The 18,376-nt window shown below is 45.7% G+C and overlaps 1 protein-coding gene across 1 annotated transcript in view; it reads right to left on the bottom strand.

Moving 5' to 3' along the window:
- HIP1 (huntingtin interacting protein 1) overlaps positions 1 to 18,376 on the bottom strand; it is a 297,153-nt gene that overhangs the window by 223,722 nt on the left and 55,055 nt on the right. Inside the window, exon 2 of the mRNA XM_063955990.1 lies at positions 6,291 to 6,354. Within this exon, the coding sequence (XP_063812060.1) occupies positions 6,291 to 6,354 (64 nt within the window). The remainder of the gene's footprint in view (positions 1 to 6,290; positions 6,355 to 18,376) is intronic.

Below are 18,376 nucleotides of genomic sequence, written 5' to 3'. Positions count from 1 at the left end.
CTCCCTAGGGGGTGACATCCTCATATTTGGCAATTGCTCCGCCTCCACACCAATATCGTCCTCATACATGTCGACACACACGTACCGACACACAGCAGACACACAGGGAATGCTCCTAACGAAGACAGGACCCACTAGCCCTTTGGGGAGACAGAGGGAGAGTTTGCCAGCACACACCAAAAGCGCTATATATATATCAGGGATAGCCTTATAATAAGTGCTCCCTTATAGCTGCTTTGTTATATCAAAATATCGCCATAAATTTGCCCCCCCCTCTCTGTTTTACCCTGTTTCTGTAGTGCAGTGCAGGGGAGAGACTTGGGAGCCGTCCTGACCAGCGGAGCTGTGAGAGGAAATGGCGCCGTGTGCTGAGGAGATAGGCCCCGCCCCTTTTCAGGCGGGCTCGTCTCCCGCTATTTAGAGAAATCAGGCAGGGGTTAAATATCTCCATATAGCCTCTAGGGGCTATATGTGAGGTATTTTTAGCCTTTTTATAGGTTACATTTGCCTCCCAGGGCGCCCCCCTCCCAGCGCCCTGCACCCTCAGTGACTGCGTGTGAAGTGTGCTGAGAGGAAAATGGCGCACAGCTGCAGTGCTGTGCGCTACCTTTAGAAGACTGCAGGAGTCTTCAGCCGCCGATTCTGGACCTCTTCTGACTTCAGCATCTGCAAGGGGGCCGGCGGCGCGGCTCCGGTGACCATCCAGGCTGTACCTGTGATCGTCCCTCTGGAGCTTGATGTCCAGTAGCCAAGAAGCCAATCCATCCTGCACGCAGGTGAGTTGACTCCTTCTCCCCTCAGTCCCTCGCTGCAGTGATCCTGTTGCCAGCAGGAATCACTGTAAAATAAAAAACCTAGCTAAACTTTTTCTAAGCAGCTCTTTAGGAGAGCCACCTAGATTGCACCCTTCTCGGCCGGGCACAAAAATCTAACTGGAGTCTGGAGGAGGGTCATAGGGGGAGGAGCCAGTGCACACCACCTGATCTGGAAAAGCTTTACTTTTTGTGCCCTGTCTCCTGCGGAGCCGCTATTCCCCATGGTCCTTTCAGGAACCCCAGCATCCACTAGGACGATAGAGAAAACACTATACAACCAGAGCTCAGTGATAACACTACTGTATGCAACCAGAGCTCAGTGATAACACTATACAACCAGAGCTCAGTAAGGGGTCTATTCATGCAGCAGTGAAAAGCCCTGTTTTGCGTTAAACAGGGCTTTTCTCTGCTTACCGCAATTCACATAGCCGGTTACCGTGGAGAAGTCTCTGACTTCTCCAGCGGTACCCCCGCTCTGTGCCTGAATCGCATCACCATACCTTTGTATGGTGAGTGCAATTCATGAAGGTGCGGAAAGCTCTGCTTTCCGCTTCTCCATGGAGTTCAGGTTCGCCATCTGAGGACGGCGTAACCTGAACTGTAGTGCGGAGACGTCAGGGAAGCTCAATGCTTCCCTGATCGCTGCTCTGCACCTCGCGCTGGCTCCGCCCCCCGACCTCCCAGCAACCACTGCGGCCGGCCGGGAGGTCAACACCCTGCGCATGCGCAAAGGGACCCGCCGCTGGACTCCGCGCATCGCCGGGAGGGATCTCTGGAGAAGACCTCACCGCAGGAGCCCCAGACACCGCAGCGCATCGTCGGAAGGGTGAGTATACATGAATTGCTACTTATCACAGCTATACATCGCATCGAAGAGATGCGATGTATAGTGATAAGTAGCAATTATGTTTTCGTTTTCTACATAAATAGACCCCTAATAACACTATGTAACCAGTGCTCAGTGATAACACTATGCAACCAGAGCTCAGTGATAACACTACTGTATGCAACCAGTGCTCAGTGATAACACTATGCAACCAGTGCTCAGTGATAACACTACTGTATGCAACTAGAGCTCAGTGATAACACTACTGTATGCAACCAGTGCTCAGTGATAACACTATGCAACCAGAGCTCAGTGATAACACTACTGTATGCAACTAGAGCTCAGTGATAACACTACTGTATGCAACTAGAGCTCAGTGATAACACTACTGTATGCAACTAGAGCTCAGTGATAACACTACTGTATGCAACCAGTGCTCAGTGATAACACTATGCAACCAGTGCTCAGTGATAACACTATGCAACCAGAGCTCAGTGATAACACTACTGTATGCAACCAGTGCTCAGTGATAACACTATACAACCAGAGCTCAGTGATAACACTACTGTATGCAACTAGAGCTCAGTGATAACACTATACAACCAGAACTCAGTGATAACACTATACAACCAGTGCTCAGTGATAACACTATGCTACCAGAGCTCAGTGATAACACTATGCAACCAGTGCTCAGTGATAACACTATGCAACCAGAGCTCAGTGATAACACTATGCAACCAGTGATCAGTGATAACACTATGCAACCAGAGCTCAGTGATAACACTATGCAACCAGTGCTCAGTGATAACACTATGCAACCAGAGCTCAGTGATAACACTATGCTACCAGAGCTCAGTGATAACACTATGCAACCAGAGCTCAGTGATAACACTACTGTATGCAACCAGAGCTCAGTGACAACACTATACAACCAGTGCTCAGTGATAACACTATGCTACCAGAGCTCAGTGATAACACTACTGTATGCAACCAGAGCTCAGTGACAACACTATACAACCAGTGCTCAGTGATAACACTATGCTACCAGAGCTCAGTGATAACACTACTGTATGCAACCAGAGCTCAGTGATAACACTATGCAACCAGAGCTCAGTGATAACACTATGCAACCAGTGCACTTTAATAACACTATGCAACCAGTGCTCAGTGATAACACTATGCAACCAGAGCTCAGTGATAACACTATGCTACCAGTGCTCAGTGATAACACTATGCAACCAGTGCTCAGTGATAACACTACTGTATGCAACCAGAGCTCAGTGATAACACTATGCGACCAGTGCTCAGTGATAACACTATGCAACTAGAGCTCAGTGATAACACTACTGTATGCAACCAGAGCTCAGTGATAACACTATACAACCAGAGCTCAGTGATAACACTATGCAACCAGTGCTCAGTGATAACACTATGCAACCAGAGCTCAGTGATAACACTATGCTACCAGTGCTCAGTGATAACACTATGCAACCAGTGCTCAGTGATAACACTACTGTATGCAACCAGAGCTCAGTGATAACACTATACAACCAGAGCTCAGTGATAACACTACTGTAAGCAACCAGTGCTCAGTGATAACACTATGCAACCAGAGCTCAGTGATAACACTACTGTATGCAACCAGAGCTCAGTGATAACACTATACAACCAGAGCTCTGTAATACCACTATGCAACCAGTGCTCAGTGATAACATTATGCAACCAGAGCTCAGTGATAACACTATGCTACCAGTGCTCAGTGATAACACTATGCAACCAGTGCTCAGTGATAACACTACTGTATGCAACCAGAGCTCAGTGATAACACTATGCAACCAGAGCTCAGTGATAACACTACTGTATGCAACCAGTGCTCAGTGATAACACTACTGTATGCAACCAGTGCTCAGTGATAACACTACTGTATGCAACCAGAGCTAAGTGATAACACTATGCAACCAGTGCTCAATGATAACACTACTGTATGCAACCAGTGCTCAGTGATAACACTACTGTATGCAACCAGAGCTCAGTGATAACACTACTGTATGCAACCAGTGCTCAGTGATAACACTATACAACCAGAGCTCAGTGATAACACTACTGTATGCAACCAGTGCTCAGTGATAACACTACTGTATGCAACCAGTGCTCAGTGATAACACTACTGTATGCAACCAGAGCTCAGTGATAACACTACTGTATGCAACCAGTGCTCAGTGATAACACTATGCAACCAGTGCTCTGTAATAACACTATGCAACCAGTGCTCAGTGATAACACTACTGTATGCAACCAGTGCTCAGTGATAACACTACTGTATGCAACCAGAGCTCAGTGATAACACTACTGTATGCAACCAGTGCTCAGTGATAACACTATGCGACCAGTGCTCAGTGATAACACTATGCTACCAGAGCTCAGTGATAACACTATGCTACCAATGCTCAGTGATAACAATAGAATAACAATGGATTTCTAATAATGATCTGCTCAGAAATCAACTGGTTCACTATCCAGAGAAAGAGGTGTCAAATCTATATCAACCAATCAGCTTATGTCATATCATAAATTGTGCTACATAAATGAAAGATAGAAGCTGATTTGTGGTTATGGGTGACTTTTCCACTTTATCTCTCTCTAAGGTTTGATATATCTCACCCCCCAGGGTGTACAGCAAAGGACAATATATCACAGGAGGCTACATTACTCCAGGATCACACAGATGTAAATAGCACATTTATACTCCTTTCACACCGCACAAATAACCCGGTATCGACCCGGCATATTGCCGGGTCGACATGGGTCGGCGTGCGGTGTGAAAGGGGCATAGCCGAAATCGCAGGTCGCCTGACCCAGCAATTCAACCCAGGAATAAAGCAGTGTTATACCCAGGTTGAAAACCGTGAAGTGGCTGCGTAAACGGGCTCCCGGGGCGATGCGTCCCAGGACCCGTTTACTACAGCCACTGTAGAGGAGCGGAGATGATCTCATCACCCAGCGCCGCCTCCACCTCCGCCCCCGCCGCCGGCTCCGCCCCTCGCTGCTATGGCAACCTGCCCGGCATATTGCCGGGTCGGGGAAGCCTGCAGCAGCTGCCAATGCCGGATCCCACCCGTTTCCGATTCCCGGGTGGGATCCGGCGTTGGCAGTGTGAAAGGGGCATAAATGGTGTATTTCCCAGAAAAACGACTTGCATAGAACAGTTAGTGACAGGGGTTAGAAGCCACAGATAGCTGGATACAATCTTTAGCTTAAAGTTAATGTTTTGCTGATAATGTAAGACAAACAGCAGAAAAACAATAGCATGTAAATAGGCAGGAATACGCTTTGTCGGTCCCTATAGGAAAACCTCTGATTACAGAGGGAAAAACTCACAATCAAAAATGATGGAGAGGAAAAAGAATAGATAAGTTTTGCCAGGAGAAAGCAAGAAAATGATTCCGTCTGCTGAGGCCTGTCAGCATAAATGAGCAATCTTTTACCCTATTAGAACACCATTAACCTATAATGCATGCTGCTTTATACATTAAAGGGAATCAGTATGTAAACCCAGCCGTCAGTATACCGACAGTGGGTTCCCGGCCACCGGTATGCCAGCACGAGGACTAGCGCTAGCAAGCCCCTTGCGGAGTCGTTGCAGTCGCCACGCTGCAGGCGCGGTGGCTCGCCACAGGATTTATTCTCCCTCTGTGAGTGTCGTGGACTCCCATAAAGGAAGAAAAGCCTGTGACGTCGGAATTCTGGCGGAGGTATTTCACCGCTAGTCTGGATTCCGACGTCGGCATTGTGACGTCCGAGATACCAACTAGCGGTATAGTAACCGCTTCTCCAATAAAGCTTCTAATGACATTCAAACCCATTACATTGTAGATTATGGGGCAAATAATTTGTAGGGGGAGATGTACTAAACCTCAGAGAGTGATAAAGTGAAGAGAGATCAAGTACCAGCCAATCAGCTCCTAACTGCCATGTTACAGGCTTTATTTGAAAAATGATAGGAGCTGATTGATTGGTAGCTTATCTCTCTTTAAGGCTTAGTACATCTGCCCCATATTCTGCTTTACACAAAAGTTACCTAAAGGACCACAAAACCTGAGTGAGACGGGGAGGCATTTATTCAAACTCCACCCAGCTCACGCATTATGGTCTGAATGGTGTGAGTATATTTCTGCTAGTTGTATTAAGCTTTGGACATTTTAGATATATAGAAAATGTTAGAATGCTATAAGATGCCCAGCAATATGGGTTAACAAGAAAACAAATCAGGTAAAATAAAGTATAACAATGAGCAGAAACAGCACATCTGAAGATATGGTGGTGCCTGTGGCTGCACAGTCATGATCAGCCTTCTATGCTGTTCTTTTGAAGTCGCATGTTTTATGAATAAGTAAAATATTAATTCTATCTCTAAGAATAGCCTAACAGGCTGCCAGCTCTGCCCTGTGGGGACAGAAATCCTAATGTGATACACCATTTGGTATTCCTTTACCACCCCCGCCTTAAACACATAGCACGGTGACAATGCCACATTGCCTGCTGTAAAAGCCCATTCAACAGCAATTGTATCCCTTCCTCCCACACACTTGCACAGAACACATTTAGCTGTGGACTCCAGCATCTCCTGCTTGCATCTTTTCAAAAGATATTTCTTGCATGTTTTTCTTTGACAGCTGCTTCTTGAGTGTTGATAGCTTTGTTTATACTCACAGCCTGAAAGAGGAAACATAGGAACAGGGTGAGAGACTGCTTGGAAAACAACAGACGGAGCACAAACCGGTAACGGTGACACTCAGCACTGCAGCTGTTTCTGACCCGCCACAAAGCTGAGTCTCTGAACACCATGTGGGATCGTGGCCTAAGTTGTCTCCTCACTGGCCTAACTTATGTGATCTTCAAGCATATGTAATAATGAGCAATAAGCGCAAAGGTTTTGGCCTCTGTACTGTCTACTAGGGTGAACTAAGGCCAAGGCCTGAGGTAACCATGAGTTGGGTCGCTGCAAATGATAATCAAATACCATAAAGCTAATTTGTGTGACCAGTTAATTTGCGTTAACAAAAAAAAAATTCTGTTTCATGCAAAATAATTAGTTTTGCCCAGGCTGTTACATATGGATAGCAGAGTTAGAAAACAGCAGCAGCAGATGATGATGATCACTGAAGGTAGGAATTAATTCATTTTTAGTGATGTTTGATTTCTGCCACATTCCCATAAACGTCTGTTGCAAGAAACACACCATTATTCTAATGTCTAGAGAGCAAGTTATCTGCATTTGTGTATAGTGAACACATGTAAACAGAGAACCATGGCTGCCGTACAGATAGAACCCTGGAATAGGCAGGAGCCACTGACAAAAAAAACACCTGTCCTCTCTTTATCTGTCAGTAAATAATGGCCCAAGGGTATGAAAATAAGAATTTACTTACCGATAATTCTATTTCTCGGAGTCCGTAGTGGATGCTGGGGTTCCTGAAAGGACCATGGGGAATAGCGGCTCCGCAGGAGACAGGGCACAAAAGTAAAGCTTTTACAGGTCAGGTGGTGTGTACTGGCTCCTCCCCCTATGACCCTCCTCCAGACTCCAGTTAGGCACTGTGCCCGGACGAGCGTACACAATAAGGGAGGATTTTGAATCCCGGGTAAGACTCATACCAGCCACACCAATCACACCGTACAACTTGTGATCTAAACCCAGTTAACAGTATGATAACAGAGGAGCCTCTGAAAGATGGCTTCCTAAACAATAACCCGAATTAGTTAACAATAACTATGTACAAGTATTGCAGATAATCCGCACTTGGGATGGGCGCCCAGCATCCACTACGGACTCCGAGAAATAGAATTATCGGTAAGTAAATTCTTATTTTCTCTATCGTCCTAAGTGGATGCTGGGGTTCCTGAAAGGACCATGGGGATTATACCAAAGCTCCCAAACGGGCGGGAGAGTGCGGATGACTCTGCAGCACCGAATGAGAGAACTCCAGGTCCTCCTTTGCCAGGGTATCAAATTTGTAAAAATTTACAAACGTGTTCTCCCCTGACCACGTAGCTGCTCGGCAGAGTTGTAATGCCGAGACCCCTCGGGCAGCCGCCCAAGATGAGCCCACCTTCCTTGCGGAATGGGCCTTAACAGATTTAGGCTGTGGCAGGCCTGCCACAGAATGTACAAGTTGAATTTTGTTACAAATCCAACGAGCAATCGACTGCTTAGAAGCAGGTGCACCCAACTTGTTGGGTGCATACAGTATAAACAGCGAGTCAGATTTTCTGACTCCAGCCGTCCTTTAAATGTATATTTTTAAGGCTCTGACAACGTCCAACAACTTGGAGTCCTTCAAGTCGTCTGTAGCCGCAGGCACTACAATAGGCTGGTTCAGGTGAAACGCTGATACCACCTTAGGGAGAAAATGCGGACGCGTCCGCAGCTCTGCCCTATGTCGAATGGAAAATTAAATAAGGGCTTTTATAAAACAAAGCCGCCAGTTCAGATACTCTCCCGGCCGAAGCCAGGGCCAGTAACATAGTCACTTTCCATGTGAGATATTTCAAATCCACATTCTTTAGTGGTTCAAACCAATTGGATTTGAGGAAATCTAAAACTTCATTTAGATCCCACGGTGCCACCTTAGGCACCACAGGAGGCTGTATATGCAGTACTCCTTTGATAAAAATCTGGACCTCAGGGACTGAGGCCAATTCTTTTTGGAAGAATATTGATAGGGCCGAAATTTGAACCTTAATAGATCCCAATTTGAGACCCATAGACAATCCTGATTGCAGGAAATGTAGGAAAACGACCCAGTTGAAATTCCTCCATCGGAGCACTCCGCTGCTCGCACCACGCAACATATTTTCGCCAAATACGGCGATAATGCTTCGCGGTGACTTCCTTCCTTGCCTTTATCAAGGTAGGAATGACTTCTTCTGGAATGCCTTTTCCTTTTAGGATCTGGCATTCAAACGCCATGCCGTCAAACGCAGCCGCGGTAAGTCTTGAAAAAGACAAGGACCCTGCTGAAGCAGGTCCCTTCTCAGAAGTAGAGGCCACGGATCGTCCGTGACCATCTCTTGAAGTTCCGGGTACCAAGTCCTTCTTGGCCAATCCGGAGCCACTAGTCTTACTCCTCTTTGCCGTATAATCCTCAATACCTTTGGTATGAGAGGCAGAGGAGGAAACACATATACCGACTGGTACACCCAAGGTGTTACCAGCGCGTCCACAGCTATTGCCTGCGGATCTCTTGACCTGGCGCAATACCTGTCCAGTGTTTTGTTGAGGCGAGACGCCATCATGTCCACCATTGGTTTTACCCAACGGTTTAATAGCATGTGGAAAACTTCTGGATGAAGTCCCCACTCTCCCGGGTGAAGGTCGTGTCTGCTGAGGAATTCTGCTTCCCAGTTGTCCACGCCCGGGATGAATACTGCTGACAGTGCTATCACGTGATTCTCCGCCCAGCGAAGGATCCTGGCAGCTTCTGCCATTGCCCTCCTGCTTCTTGTGCCGCCCTGTCTGTTTACATGGGCGACTGCCGTGATGTTGTCCGACTGGATCAACACCGGTCTTCCTTGAAGCAGAGGTTCCGCCTGGCTTAGAGCATTGTAGATTGCTCTTAGTTCCAGAATGCTTATGTGAAGAGACTTTTTCAGGCTCGACCACACTCCCTGGAAATTTCTTCCCTGTGTGACTGCTCCCCAGCCTCTCAGGCTGGCATCCGTGGTCACCAGGATCCAATCCTGCATGCCGAATCTGCGGCCCTCCAATAGATGAGCCTCCTGCAACCACCACAGAAGGGATACCCTTGTCCTCGGCGACAGGGTTATCCGCAGGTGCATCTGAAGATGCGACCCTGACCATTTGTCCAACAGATCCCTTTGCATGGAATCTGCCGAAAGGGATTGCTTCGTAAGAAGCTACCATTTTTTCCCAGGACTCTTGTGCATTGATGTACAGACACCTTTCCTGGTTTTAGGAGGTTCCTGACCAGGTCAGATAACTCCTTGGCTTTTTCTTCGGGAAGAAAAACCTTTTTCTGAACTGTGTCCAGAATCATCCCCAGGAACAGCAGACGAGTTGTCGGCATTAATTGGGATTTTGGAATATTCAGAATCCATCCGTGCTGCTTTAGCACCTCTTGAGATAGTGCTAAACCCATCTCTAGCTGTTCTCTGGACCTTGCCCTTATTAGGAGATCGTCCAAGTATGGGATAATTAATACGCCTTTTCTTCGAAGAAGAAATATTATCTCGGCCATTACCTTTGTAAAGACCCGAGGTGCCGTGGACAAACCAAACGGCAGCGTCTGAAACTGATAGTGACAGTTTTGTACAACGAACCTGAGGTACCCCTGGTGTGAGGGGTAATTGGAACGTGGAGATACGCATCCTTGATGTCCAAGGATACCATAAAGTCCCCTTCTTCCAGGTTCGCTATCACTGCTCTGAGTGACTCCATCTTGAACTTGAACTTCTTTATGTACAGGTTCAAGGACTTCAGATTTAGAATAGGCCTTACCGAGCCATCCCGCTTCGGTACCACAAAAAGAGTGGAATAATACCCCTTCCCTTGTTGTAGAAGAGGTACCTTGACTATCACCTGCTGAGAATACAGCTTGTGAATGGCTTCCAAAACCGTCTCCCTTTCTGAGGGGGACGTTGGTAAAGCAGACTTCAGGAAACGGCGAGGTGGCTCTGTCTCTAATTTCAACCTGTACCCCTGAGATATTATCTGCAGGATCCAGGGATTTACCTGCGAGTGAGCCCACTGCGCGCTGTAATTCTTGAGACGACCGCCTACCGCCCCCGAGTCCGCTTGCGAAGCCCCAGCGTCATGCTGAAGCTTTTGTAGAAGCCGGGGAGGGCTTCTGTTCCTGGGAAGGAGCTGCCTGTTGCTGTCTCTTCCCTCGTCCTCTGCCTCGTGGCAGATATGAATAGCCCTTTGCTCTCTTATTTTTAAAGGAACGAAAGGGCTGCGGTTGAAAGGTCGGTGCCTTTTTCTGTTGGGGAGTGACTTGAGGTAGAAAGGTGGATTTCCCGGCCGTAGCCGTGGCCACCAAATCCGATAGACCGACCCCAAATAACTCCTCTACGCATCGCCTGTCCACTGTCGTGTCCATAAAGCTCTTCTGGCCGAAATGGACATAGCACTTACCCGTGATGCCAGTGTGCAGATATCTCTCTGTGCATCACGCATATAAAGAAATGCATCCTTTATTTGTTCTAACGACAGTAAAATATTGTCCCTGTCCAGGGTATCAATATTTTCGATCAGGGACTCTGACCAAACTACCCCAGCACTGCACATCCAGGCAGTCGCAATAGCTGGTCGTAGTATAACACCTGCATGTGTGTATATACCTTTTTGGATATTTTCCATCCTCCTATCTGATGGATCTTTAAGTGCGGCCGTCTCAGGAGAGGGTAACGCCACTTGTTTTGATAAGCGTGTTAGCGCTTTGTCCACCCTAGGAGGTGTTTCCCAGCGCTCCCTAACCTCTGGCGGGAAAGGGTATAAAGCCAATAACTTCTTTGAAATTAGCAGTTTTTTATCGGGGCACCCCACGCTTCATCACACACGTCATTTAATTCTTCTGATTCGGTAAAAACTACTGGTAGTTTTTTCACACCCCACATAATACCCTGTTTAGTGGTACCTGTAGTATCAGCTAAATGTAACATCTCCTTTATTGCCAAAATCATATAACGTGTGGCCCTACTGGAAAATACGGTTGATTCGTCACCTTCACCACCGGAATCAGTGCCTGTGTCTGGGTCTGTGTCGACCGACTGAGGCAAGGGGCGTTTTACAGCCCCTGACGGTGTTTGAGGCGCCTGGACAGGCACTAATTGAGTGTCCGGCCGCCTCATGTCGGCAAACGACTGCTTAAGCGAGTTGACGCTATCCCGTAATTCCACAAATAAAGGCATCCATTCTGGTGTCGACCCCCTAGGAGGTGACATCCTCATATTTGGCAATTGCTCCGCCTCCACACCAATAACGTCCTCATACATGTCGACACACACGTACCGACACACAGCAGACACACAGGGAATGCTCTATACGAAGACAGGACCCACTAGCCCTTTGGGGAGACAGAGGGAGAGTCTGCCAGCACACACCAAAAAGCGCTATATATGACAGGGATAGCCTTATGATTAAGTGCTCCCTTATAGCTGCTTTTATATTAATATATTGCCATTTATTTTGCCCCCCCTCTCTGTTATACCCTGTTTCTGTAGTGCAGTGCAGGGGAGAGACCTGGGAGCCTTCCTGACCAGCGGAGCTGTGACAGAAAATGGCGCCGTGTGCTGAGGAGATAGGCCCCGCCCCTTTTTCGGCGGGCTCGTCTCCCGCTATTTAGTACATTTAGGCAGGGGTAAATATCTCCATATAGCCTCTGGGGCTATATGTGAGGTATTTTTAGCCTTTTTAAAGGTTTTCATTTGCCTCCCAGGGCGCCCCCCCCCCAGCGCCCTGCACCCTCAGTGACTGCCGTGTGAAGTGTGCTGAGAGGAAAATGGCGCACAGCTGCAGTGCTGTGCGCTACCTTAAGAAGACTGCAGGAGTCTTCAGCCGCCGATTCTGGACCTCTTCTTGCTTCAGCATCTGTGAGGGGGCCGGCGGCGTGGCTCCGGTGACCATCCAGGCTGTACCTGTGATCGTCCCTCTGGAGCTTCATGTCCAGTAGCCAAGAAGCCAATCCATCCTGCACGCAGGTGAGTTCACTTCTTCTCCCCTCTGTCCCTCGTTGCAGTGATCCTGTTGCCAGCAGGAATCACTGTAAAATAAAAAACCTAAGCTAAACTCTCTAAGCAGCTCTTTATGAGAGCCACCTAGAATTGCACCCTTCTCGGCCGGGCACAAAAATCTAACTGGAGTCTGGAGGAGGGTCATAGGGGGAGGAGCCAGTACACACCACCTGACCTGTAAAAGCTTTACTTTTGTGCCCTGTCTCCTGCGGAGCCGCTATTCCCCATGGTCCTTTCAGGAACCCCAGCATCCACTTAGGACGATAGAGAAATTACACTTGCATAGTAATTCTAGATTTGATTATGCACTACTGATTACTGTACTACTCTGTCCAGCAGTGTTTCTCAGTCTTCAAGGCACACTGACAGTCCAGGATTTAAGGATATCTATTTTTGAGCACAGATAGTTAGATAACAATAATTGAGGCACTATTTAAGTTACCTCTGCTAAAGTATATCTTTCCTTAAAACCTGGACTGTCAGTGTGCCTTGAGGACCTGGGGTGGGAAACACTGCTCTACCGCCTACTGTTAAAATTCCAGCGAGCTGCGTGTTGCTGAGCGAGGCCTATGAATTGCATGGGTGTGATACGATATACCGGCGGACGGGATGCCGGCTGTCAATATCCCGACAGCAGCATCCCGCCTGCCAGAATGCCGGCAGTGGGGCGAGCGCTAAGAGTCCAATTGCAGGCTCAGTGGCTCGCTGCGCTCACCACAGGATCTCTTCCCACTCTTTGGGTGTCGTTGACACCCACGAGTGGGAATAGCCCTGTTGCGCCGGGATTCCTGCTGGCAGCATTGTCGGCTGTCAGGATTCTGGCATCGTTATCCTGGACGCCGTGATCCCGACAGCCGGTATTTTAACTACATCCCACATTGCATAACTGCAGCTGCTATGAAATGAGTTACATCACTGTGCTGCGGGGTAAGTGCCTTGATGATGCAATATGTGTCGTAGCAGCACTGCATTGTGTCGGAGAATAATGGAAATAAACAGCTCAGTGTGGCTGATATTCAGACCTTGCTGGAAAACACTTGAACAAGTCATTAATATAAAGTTATTTGCTGAAATATTCAGGAAGGCATGCTGTAGAAACAATAAATAAATGTAAGCCTCCCATATTGCTACCACATACAGTATCTGTAAATTTGGTGATCCCGGAAAGCACCTTTGATAGGACAGTAGGACAAAAATGATTATGTCTAAGTGATATCACACAGTGAAGGCAGCCTGGGTGATGACCTGGATCTACAGTAGATTACGGTTCAGCTCTGAGCACATAAAGGTCATCTCTGCATCCATTTTACAGCTGCTATCAACCGCCGGATTAAAACCCCTGTAAAAGTGAATGTGAATACAGTACCATATGCATAGTCATTTCTCAAAGTTACCCATGTGACCATTTGTATTGTAAGGTTCCAATGATTATGTAGTAATCAGGTCTGTAAGAGCTCACTGACCTGTGCATCACAGAGGTCAGCACAGAAAAGCTTTTTACAGATGTAAATTCTCTCTAGGACAGGTTTCAAATCTGACATCAGTCAACTGCAGCTAACAGTTCCATGAAATAAGCACATGAAATGGGTTACCCAGCTCAGCCAATGATCACTGGGCTGTGAGAACGAATACACTTCTGTCTCATTAAAATCCATTTAACATTCTAGAAAGTTATTGTTTACGGTCTAATTCAGGGCCATTTACTGTCAGAGACGTTCCAATTTGTTTCAATGTGATTCTTGAGTCAGGTTGTAGCAGTTTTGTGCCTTGCAGTTTCAACTGCAACCGCTGCTTTGACAGCAAACTCAAACTTTCAACGTGAACACAGTAATGTTTGTATTTTGAGGGGAAGCTGTACTAAGCCTTGAAAAGTGATACATTTCACGGTGATTAAGTACCAGCCAAACAGCTCCTAACAGCCATGAAAAAGGCTGGGCTTAAAAATTGACAGGTAGAAGCTGGTTGGTTGGTACTTTATCACTGTCACATTTATCACTTTTCAAGGCTTAAGGCCCGTACACACTGGCCGATATATCGGCTGTTTTCTTGAACGGCCGATATATCGCGGGTCCGTCGGCCAGTGTGTACGGCCGATACGTCTGTGAACTCTGTCGTTCACAGACGTATCGCGTCGGCCCCCGCAGCACAGCCGACGGCCAATATATCTACCGATATATTGGCGTGTCGCTGTGTGTGTACGGCAGTCGGCCGACCGCCTGTACACATGCTGCGGCGGCTGGCCGTGATTAACAGCTGAACTGGGCAGGCGTGTGTACACGCCCGCCCAGTTCATGACGTCAGTCCCCGTCGGATCGGGCAGTGTGTATGCGCAACACACTGCCCGATCCGTCCATAGATATATCTGCCGATCAATTAAGTGTGTACCCACCTTTAGTACATCTGGCCCTAACAGAGTTACAAATACTATAATATTTATAAATTCAGCATGACCAGCTAATGGCAACATTTAATCATTTATTTTAAATCTTTTAATTGACAGCTGCAAATCCGTTGTGGCAGTGTTACCCAAATTAAACCATCCAAATTTGATAAAACCGCAGTCGCACCGGGAACATTTTTAAGGCCTTCAAAGAAAACAAATAAGATCAAATTTCCAACCAGTCTGTAAACTTTGATCATGTGCAGGATAGGGATCACACTTCTACCTAGATGGCTGCGTGCTCAAAATCACCTGCATCTCTGCAAAACAATACACAAACACGGGAAACTGGAAAATTACAGGAATAAGTCCTCAAAGAGTATCCTCAACAAACCACCAAGTATATGCATATGAAGCATTCAAATCTATTTATCAAACTTTATATGTAATGCTGTCTGATGTATTTGCAAGTATTGTAGAATATTACCCTCCTTTTTCAAAAAATGCGTTAGTGGTGCTTTTAAGCTGTGGATTTCATCTTGCGGGTAGTCCTGTTATCAATGCATTTGATTACTCCACTGGTTTCAACTATATATATATATATATATATATATATATATAGTTTCTGTGCGGGACATCAAAGCTGCTGCTGATAGCACACCCTACCGCCGGAGAATAGCTAGCGGTCTCAGTAAATTGCTTTGCCCAGGGACCTATACTGTTGTTAAGATGGCCCTATATATATATATATATATATATATATATATATATATAGCAGGAGGTAGAAGGTACGGCACTCCAGGCGACTTGAATAAAACACTCTTAAGCCAGTATGAAGTTAAGACAACGTTTCAGGGCTTTTATTCTAGCCCTTTCGTCAGGTCAACATATACACAAATGATTTAAACATACCTTTATAGAAGTCATGTATGCCCCAGTGATTCGCGTCTTCCGGAAGGCGGATCACCCGCCCGCCCCGGCCGGCGCTCTAACAACGACGAGCCTCTAAGCTACGTCATCAGCGTGCTCCCCATCACCATAGCAACGCGGTACAATCTATTGAGACAGAATCCACAGCTAGACAGGAACTGTAGTGTACCATCCATAAACTAGATTAGACTAGCCTTGATTGCTAATCAAAGACAATAATAAACATATGATAAACACATAAATAACAATATGCTAAGCAATGAAAAAAATAGAATATAATCCTGGCAGTAAATAAATCATGTTTACGATTAACAAAACCAATTAGGTCCTACCAATTTTAGTTTTAATATTTACAAGTTATGTTAGTTTATTGGTAGATGTACTAATAGTACTGCTAAAGAGGTACAAATTTTTGAAAGCATAAAAAACATTTATTTCGGAACCAATTTTTTTGGTATATCCTAGAAAAAACAACTAAGACCAATATGGTCATTCAGCCCTCGCGGATGTACCGTATCCAGTCTATGAATCCATTGGGATTCAAGCTGCAACAAACGCCTACCCCGGTCACCTCCCCTAGGTAGCGGTTGCACCTGGTCGATCATTCTGTAACGTAGTGACACCAGGGGGTGACGTGCCTGGCAGAAATGCCTGGCCACTGGTTGCTCACTGTCCCCCTTGTTAATGGCAGCCTTAATTGCTGACCTGTGGGCTGCCATACGTTCCTTGAACATACGCTCGGTCTTACCAACGTATGACAGCCCACAGGGGCACACAAGTTGGTACACCACAAATTTTGAAGAGCAAGTAAAATGGTGTTTAATGTAAAATGTACGACCAGAATGTGGATGCTGGAAAGTCTCCCCTGCAATCAAAAACTGGCAGGTGGTACAGGTGCATCGAAAACAACCCTTCTTTTGACCATACCTTGCTTCAGATCTGGGTGTTATGTCTGTACGAACCAGAATATCTCTAAGGTTTTTTCCCCGTTTGTAGCATGACATTAATTTAGTATCATTTAATTTCAATTCTGGATCACTTTGGACAATATGCCAGAGATTTTTTGATATTTGATTAATTCCCTTACTTGCGGCATTATATTGGCCTACCCATGGAATAATGGGACCTGATTGAGATGTTCCTAATTGTTTACCTAATAATTCTGCTCTATCCAAACTAAGGGCCCTAGTTTTTGCTTGTTCCAAAGAGTTGATATTATACCCTCGCTCAATGAATTTTAACATCATCTGGTTCATCTGGGTCTCTGCCAGATTGAAGTCAGACGTAATACGTCTCACTCGTACAAACTGTGAGTATGGTAAACCATGCTTAAGAGGTATTGGATGAAAACTGGAAAAGTGTAAAAGGTTATTTCGATCCGTTGGTTTAGAGAATATTGAAGTTTGAACATACCCTGCCTCCAGAGAAATGTTGACATCTAAGTAATTAATACTATTATCCTCAATAGTGTATGTCAACTTAACTGGGTGATTTTGTTGATTATGTAGCTCAATGATATTAATCAGATCATGTCGGGGTCCTTTCCAAAAGAGAAGCAAGTCGTCTATATAACGACAATAGAATAAAATTCTATTAGCTATCTCTGGGCTATCAAAAAAAAATTTTTGTTCTACTTCAAACATAAAGATATTGGAGTATGCAGGGGCCACTGAGGACCCCATGGCACACCCCGTGCATTGCAAATAGATAGCTCCATCATGTAAGAAAAATTTTTTTTTCAATATCATATTAAGCAGCTGTATGCAGAACTGCACATTCGGACCCTTGAACTCAGGATGACCCTGCAAAAAACGTTCCACCGCTTCTACCCCCATCTGATGTGGGATAACTGTATATAAACTCTGCACATCAATACAACAAAGTAAAACATCATCATCTAATTTAGGTAATTGTTGTAATTTTTTAAGTAATGAAGTGGTGTCCAAAAGAAAACGGTCTGCAATTTTGGCTGCAAGTTGCACGTTGCTTTGCAATACAGATGACTGTACTTAAATAAGTCTCTACCAGTAACTACTTTTGTCTGCCTTTTTTTTGATTCTGGACATAAAAAGATTGTCTCAGAGTGCGATTGTATATTGGCTATATACTCTATCAATTTTATTGCTAGTATTTGTAACATCCTTATTGACATGGCTGAATCAGCAATTACGCAAGATCCAAGTGGTTTTTCATTTAATCAATATGTGATTGGGGAATCACATAGCTACTCAGAGGCAGAGGCTAAAGATATCCTATATACAGGGGTCCTTCGGGATCAAATTGAGTCCACCTCTACAGCAGATACTTACCATGAATTACTGCGCCTTAAGAAGAAGGAAATTGATTATTTGTACCACTGTATTTCATTATCTGAGTATTATCGAGCTAAAAAAATTCCCAGAGGACTACGTGTCCGGAATTCACCTACCATTGGGCGAAACGATCCCAATTTTTGCAAAAAATGGGTAGGAATACTCAACAAATGCTCGATGGATCTCATGTTGCTCATTATTGAGCAGTCCACAAAAGAGATGAATAATCTAAAAGAAAAAATTGCTGTACTAGAAACAGCCCAAAAAGCCATCCTGGAGGCTGACAGCACAGTTAACTGGTATGAGAAATTGAATGGACAGATTCAAATCTATAAGAGAGATTTGATTAAATTTAAAACTC

This window comes from Pseudophryne corroboree, chromosome 2, assembly GCF_028390025.1.
Source record: "Pseudophryne corroboree isolate aPseCor3 chromosome 2, aPseCor3.hap2, whole genome shotgun sequence".
In the NCBI taxonomy this organism is placed as follows: Eukaryota; Metazoa; Chordata; class Amphibia; order Anura; family Myobatrachidae; genus Pseudophryne; species Pseudophryne corroboree.
This window is presented reverse-complemented; position numbering and strand designations above follow the sequence as displayed.